This window comes from Macrobrachium nipponense, chromosome 43, assembly GCF_015104395.2.
Source record: "Macrobrachium nipponense isolate FS-2020 chromosome 43, ASM1510439v2, whole genome shotgun sequence".
In the NCBI taxonomy this organism is placed as follows: Eukaryota; Metazoa; Arthropoda; class Malacostraca; order Decapoda; family Palaemonidae; genus Macrobrachium; species Macrobrachium nipponense.
The window spans coordinates 17564815-17571877 of record NC_061104.1 but is presented as its reverse complement, the minus strand read 5'-3'; the positions used below and the strand labels follow the sequence as shown (position 1 = coordinate 17571877).

The 7063-nt window shown below is 33.9% G+C and overlaps 1 protein-coding gene across 1 annotated transcript; it reads left to right on the top strand.

The window, feature by feature from the left end:
- The first annotated feature begins 4872 nt into the window (after window positions 1-4872).
- LOC135213830 (uncharacterized) lies at window positions 4873-6079 on the top strand. Its single transcript, XM_064247935.1, has 2 exons — window positions 4873-5395; window positions 5523-6079. Exons 1-2 carry the CDS (start codon window positions 4873-4875, stop codon window positions 6077-6079), a joined length of 1080 nt encoding a protein of 359 aa, XP_064104005.1.
- Window positions 6080-7063: the final 984 nt, after the last annotated feature.

The window sequence follows — 7063 nt, the reverse complement described above, 5'->3', positions numbered from 1 at the left end:
TGGAATCTTACAAAATGCTATCAAATTTAAAAGCAAAAAGAAAAAAAACCATATCCTAACAGTGTGAACCAGGCGACCTCACTCTATTGCTTTTGATGTTATGTGCACGGGAATCTAATGTCAATGTGTCATTTATCGGTCTAAGAAACATCACTCAATGAGCGAGAGACAATTATTGCATTGCATTCGGTGCAAGTTCCTGTTGGAGAGATATCAAGAAAGCTTAATAAACCGGAGAGAATCATACATAGAAAAATAAAATTGTTTAAAGAACGACAAAATTTAGAACATGGGCCTAGAGGTGGAACACCTAGAAGCACCACAAGAGAGCAAGACAATACAGTAGTGTAAATGTTGCTGAGCAACATTCATTTGTGAATTTTGAATTCTAGTGCCTCGTCACGACATTGCTGAACCAGGAATCATGACTAGCTCTACGCTTATGACTGGTGTCTGATGAATACTTTAGATGGAGAGGAAGAGGTTTTTAAATCTACACTTGAAATCTTTGATAGTTGTCTAATGAATAAGCAAACTTATCTTTGATAGATGAGAAATTCAGTTAGGCTTACTCTTTTTGTTTTGTTTTTTATCGGTGGCCAGTGAATACCACGGATAGGGAGGGAAACAGTTTCAATGATGCATGCATTTTTTTTCTTCAAAACCTAAAGAATACATTTTATTGGGAGATACTTTATTAACATCGGCCTAATCCTTCCATCACTGCCATACGCCACCTCCGCTCTCTTCTCCATCTCAGGTTACTCGATCCGACGAACTCGTATCGCGTGAAAGCATTACTAATGATAAAGGTTATTTTAAAATTCCCCGCACCGACAACGGACGCCTTAAAATGGATGTTTATAAAATATGTTCTGTTCAAAGAAACTTTATCTTTCATTCCCCAAAATATGTGTATACACTCGTGTTACACCCTGTAGCCGTCAAAGAGCAACCCTTGATTAAAGCAGTAGGTTTTACTTGGAAAAAAAAGAAAAAAAAACATATGAAATAGACTTAAACGAGAACATCACCTTTCATATCTCTTATCCTTTCAGCTACTTATAATATGCTTATGGTAGTAGGTCTAGGTATACATGTGAAACTAATTTGAATTAATTTCTATTTTGATCAACCTAAGAAAGCTTTAATGAAAGTAAGCCTTTCTTAATGTATTCGTCAGTTTTGACTCCCACAGCTTTCCAACGTGTCCAAATGAAACAGGATGATATGCAAGGAATTCGATAAAAAATAAGACTGAATAAGGTCTGAGTTAATTATGTTAAGCAATTATGAAAAGGATAAGAAGAAAGGCGAACATAGCTAATAAAACAAGAATATCGGGAATAATCAAATAAAGCAGATTAAAATATATAATATATATATATATATATATATATATATATATATATATATATATATATTGTCGATTTAAATATTCATTAATATTACGTATCAGATAGACTATGCTGCTGAAAACAGACCTAGGCTAATCATATGGGAAAATCAGAAGTCCAATTTAGGCCCACTAAATGTGTCATGCAAATTATTTCATTGATCAAAGGACACAATTAGTTTAATTAAACATCGATTTCAAGGAATGTTAACGCCTTGATGTATTATTTATCGACTGAAGGAGACGAAATGACAACACCCCAGTGCAGTACGATACGTTGAGTCAATACTCGAGCGGCAGTAAAGCCAACTCCAAAACCCTTCGGTATGCTGTCACGAGGCTAGAGTTGAGAATAAAATTAGAAATCGTGGACCCATCGGTATATATTTTCTTTACTTTGCAAAATAATCATCTTTAACACGTTGAATACGTCTACTCAATTCTAATGTAATTCATTTCAAGTATATCACCTTTGAAAGGAAATGTTATTTATTGTTAAGTAAATAACTGGCACCTGCATATGGCAATATTTTCATAACGAACAATGAATTAAGAAACTACGCCAATTCTTCGTTGGCCGTCTGTACAAACGGCCAACGAAGAATTGGCGTAGTTTCTTAATTCATTGTTCGTTATGGAAATATTGCCTTATGCAGGTGCCAGATTATTTACTAACAATAAATAACATTTCCTTTCAAAGGTGCTGTACTTGAAATAAATTACATTAGAACTGAGTAGACTTATTCAACGTATTAAAGACAATTATTTTGCAAAGTAAGGAAAATATATACCGATGGGTCCACGATTTCTAATTTAAGCTCAACTCTAGCTTCGTGACAGCATACCGAAGATTTTGAAGTTGGCTTTACTGCCGCTCGATTCTTGACTCAACGTATCGTACTGCACTGGGGTGTTGACATTTCGTCTCCTACAGACGATAAATAATACATCAAGGCGTTAACATTCTTTGAAAATGATGTTTAGTTAAACTAATTTTGTCCTTTGATCAATAAAATAATTTGCATGACACATTTAGTGGGCCTAAATTGGACCTCTGATATTCCCACTTGATTAGTCTAGGTCTATTTTCAGCAGCATACTCTATCGGATACGTAATATTAATGAATATTTAAATCGCGACATATATATATATATATATATATATATATAATATATATATATATATATATTAATCTGCTTTATTTGACTATTCCCGTTATTCTTGTTTTATTAGCCATGTTCGCCTTTCTTATCCTTTTCATAATTGCTTAACATAATTAACTCAGACCTAGCTATTCAAAGTAAAAAAAGCAATCATAAAAAATCAAACGAATATAACTCAGTCTTATATTTTATCGAATTCCTTGCGTATCATCCTGTTTCATTTGGACACCTTGGAAAGCTGTGGGAGTCAAAACTGACGAATACATTTAGAAAGGCTTACTTTTCTTAAAGCTTTCTTAGGTTGATCTTTCTGTAGCTATTCATTTCTTCTAAATAGATATTAATTCAAATTAGTTTCACATGTATGACTACTAGACCTACTACCATAAGCATATTATAAGTAGATGAAAGGATAAGAAATATGAAAGGTGACGTTCTCGTTTAAGTCTATTTCATATGTTTTTTTTGTTTTTTTTTTCAAGAAAAACCTACTGCTTTAATCAAGGGTTGCTCTTTGACGGCTACAGTGTGTAACCCGAGTGTATGCACATATTTTGTGGAATGAAAGATAAAGTTTCTTTGAACAGAAAATATTTTATAAACATGCATTTTAAGGCGTCCGTTATCGGTGCGGGGAATTTCAAAATAACCGTTATCATTAGTGATGCTTTCACGAGATGGAGTTCGTAGTGAGAAGTCGGATCTAGTCGCCTGAGATGGAGAAGAGAGCGGAGGTGGCGTATAGGAGTGCTGGAAGGATTAGGCCGATGTTAATAAAGTATCTCCCAATGAAATGTGTTCTTTAGGTTTTGAAGAAAAAAAATGCATGCATCATTGAAACCGTTTCCCTCCCTATCCGTGCCTACTGTCATGCATAAAGATATATCCGTATTATTCTCATTTTATCAATATATACATATTTACATACATACATACATACACACACATACACACACACACACACACACACACACATATATATATATATATATATATATATATATATATATGTATATATATATATATATATTATATATATATATATATATATATATATATATATTATATACATATCCATTCAGAACACTGAGTTGTGTAAAAGCTCAAATACCCAGACACCACACGAGAGGAAAGCAAAATACTGAATATGTGCGTAAAATGTAAGGGAAAGTTAGAAAAATTTATTGCCAATACCCAGACAAGTAGAACAGAAGCAGCCAAAATACACAAATTTGAACAAATTGAATAAAAAAGGACTAACCAATTACAAACCGAATTTCATGACTATTTCTAGGATTTGCGCTCTTAATCTCTGTTGGCAACTTGACCTAATTCAACCTTACACGACCCAGCATCGTAATTATATTTGATTAATAACGCCCCAATAAGGACTGCTATTCCCCCGTTATTTACCGCTTCTCCATCCACGATATCTCATTTATTTCACGTCCTCTGTTTCTATGTTTCACTTCCCTTCCACTCCCGTGCCCAATTACCATAACCCTCGAATTCAAAAAGCCTTCAAAGGGACCACTAAGGACTCCATAACTACCCCGCCCTACCACTTCAAATTTCGCCCGAGAGTGGGTTCATGTATTTCCCAGAATATTGTTTTGGGATAAATTCTGCCACTGCAGATCATTGGAGTAAAATGACCATTTTATTGTGGGATATTGAGGGAACCCTGAATACACAAGTGCTATCAATAATACTGGGAAATAAGAATGTCCACATTAACAAAAGAGTAAAATGATGACATGAAGTTAAATATTGTTTAACTGGAAATGAAAGTATATGGGAATTAATCTGAATATAAAAGTAATACTGGAAAGCTTCTGATTTTTCTCTCTCAATCAGAGCAAGATGGAAAAGACAACATGATGTCTATATCTGACATTATATATATGTTTATATATATATATATATATATATATATATATATATATATATTATATATATATACGTATATATATATATAACGTATATATATATATATATATATATATATATATATATATATATATATATATATAGTATATATATCTCTATAAGAAAATAGAAGGATATATCTATATCGATATATATATATATATATATAAAAATATATATATATATATATATATATATATATATATATATATATAAAGAAGAATGGAATTTATATACAGTAATATTAAAAAGCTTCAATTTTTTCTTTTAATCAGAGCAAGATGAAAAAGACAACATGATGTCTATACGTAACAGATAAAAAAAAAATTGATACAAATCAATGAACATAAAATAAAGGAGTTGATACCTCATCAACTAAACGAATGACTGCAATTCAGGTACATCAATTGGCGGCCCAACTCATTAACGAGACGACTTCAGAACCAAACTCCTACAGACTTTCAAACTCCTACAGCCTTTCAAACTCCTACAGACTTTCAAACTCCTACAGCCTTTCAAATTCCTACAGCCTTTCAAACTCCTACAGACTTTCAAACTCCTACAGCCTTTCAAACTCCTACAGCCTTTCAAACTCCTACGGACTTTCAAACTCCTACAGACTTTCAAACTCCTACGGACTTTCAAACTCCTACGGACATTCAAACTCCTGCAGACTTTCAAACTCCTACAGCCTTTCAAACTCCTACAGACTTTCAAACTCCTACAGACTTTCAAACTCCTACAGACTTTCAAACTCCTACAGCTTCCAACAGCTTTCAAACTCCTACAGACTTACGCCCTTTTCAAACTCCTACAGACTTTCAAACTCCTACAGACTTTCAAACTCCTACAGCCTTTCAAACTCCTGCAGCCTTTCAAACTCCTACAGACTTTCAAACTCCTACAGTCTTTCAAACTCCTACAGAATTTCAAACTCCTGCAGCCTTTCAAACTCCTACAGCCTTTCAAACTCCTACAGCCTTTCAAACTCCTACAGACTTTCAAACTCCTACAGCCTTTCAAACTCCTACAGACTTTCAAAACTCCTCAGCTTTCAAACTCTACAGACCTTTCAAATCCTACAGACTTTCAAACTCCTACAGCCTTTCAAACTCCTACAGCCTTTCAAACTCCTACAGACTTTCAAACTCCTATAGCCTTTCAAACTCCTACAGCCTATCAAACTCCTACAGCCTTTCAAACTCCTACAGACTTTCAAACTCCTATAGCCTTTCAAACTCCTACAGACTTTCAAACTCGTACAGACTTTCAAACTCCTACAGCCTTTCAAACTCCTATAGACTTTCAAACTCCTACAGCCTTTCAAACTCCTACAGACCTTCAAACTCCTACAGACTTTCAAACTTCTACAGACTTTCAAACTCCTACAGACTTTCAAACTCCTACAGACTTTCAAACTCCTACAGACTTTCAAACTTCCACAGACTTTCAAACTCCTACAGACTTTCAAACTCCTACAGACTTTCAAACTTCTACAGACTTTCAAACTCCTACAGACTTTCAAACTCCTACAGACTTTCAAACTTCTACAGACTTTCAAACTCCTACAGACTTCAAGCAACAGCCTGATAAGTTAATTAAACATAAATCTAGACTTTCCAATTCTGTGGTGAATCGAATTGTGCATCGTGATGGTTCCATGTTTTATATGCAAATTATAGCTGGCCTTCTGTCAGCACGGGCTCTTCATTCTGAAAGATCTAGTTATATATGCTCCAGGCATGAGGATTCCTGTGAACCTGTCCTAGATTTGGAACTTTCCCCTTACCTTCTTTATCCCAGGTTCGTTACAGTCTATTTCTCGGTTGGTTAAGGGCAGTATTTTTTGCCTATAAGGAAGGATATATATATATATATATATATATATATATATATATATATATATATATATATATATATATATATATATACAAAAAAATTCAAGTATAACTCGTGACATAAATAAATAAATACACATTATGAAAAAGGTGACAAACAAATAAATAAAAAACGTGTGACATAAATGGATTATTTAAGTAATGAAATAAATTACTAAATAAAAAAAAATAAGTAAATAAATGAGCACCAATCCTAGCAATGCAATTCCGAACTAACTGGACGCAAAGGAGCCTCAAATTCAAAAGCTGTTAATCCTTTGTCAACCACAATCTCGCGTTAACGAACTCTATCACTTGCGCGAGCTGGACCTTTGTTGTCCGAGAGAGAGAGAGAGAGAGAGAGAGAGAGAGAGAGAGAGAGAGAGAGAGACTATGCTGGACTTACAACGAGATTATGGTTAGTATACATATGAATTTTGAGGCGACTAACCACAACATGTACTATTCCTGACAGGAGAATGGACACATACTTTGAAATTCGTTATTAATAACATTTTATTTAATAACAACTGCTAATCATTCCTCTGGTTATAAAAGATTATCAGGAGAACAAGAAGTCTAAATTGCATTCACTGCGTATAAATTGTTACGTTATACTAAGCATCCTAAGAAAAATACAAAAGATAAAAAGTGAGTGAGAGAGAGAGAGAGAGAGAGAGAGAGAGAGAGAGAGAGA

Excerpts from the sequence above, each read along its gene's own strand:
- LOC135213830 (XM_064247935.1), top strand. The coding sequence starts at position 4,873 with ATGACTGCAATTCAGGTACATCAATTGGCGGCCCAACTCATTAACGAG. Across the intron at positions 5,396-5,522 it reads CAGACTTTCAAACTCCTACA|ACTTTCAAAACTCCTCAGCT; the intron begins GTCTTTCAAACT and ends AAACTCCTACAG.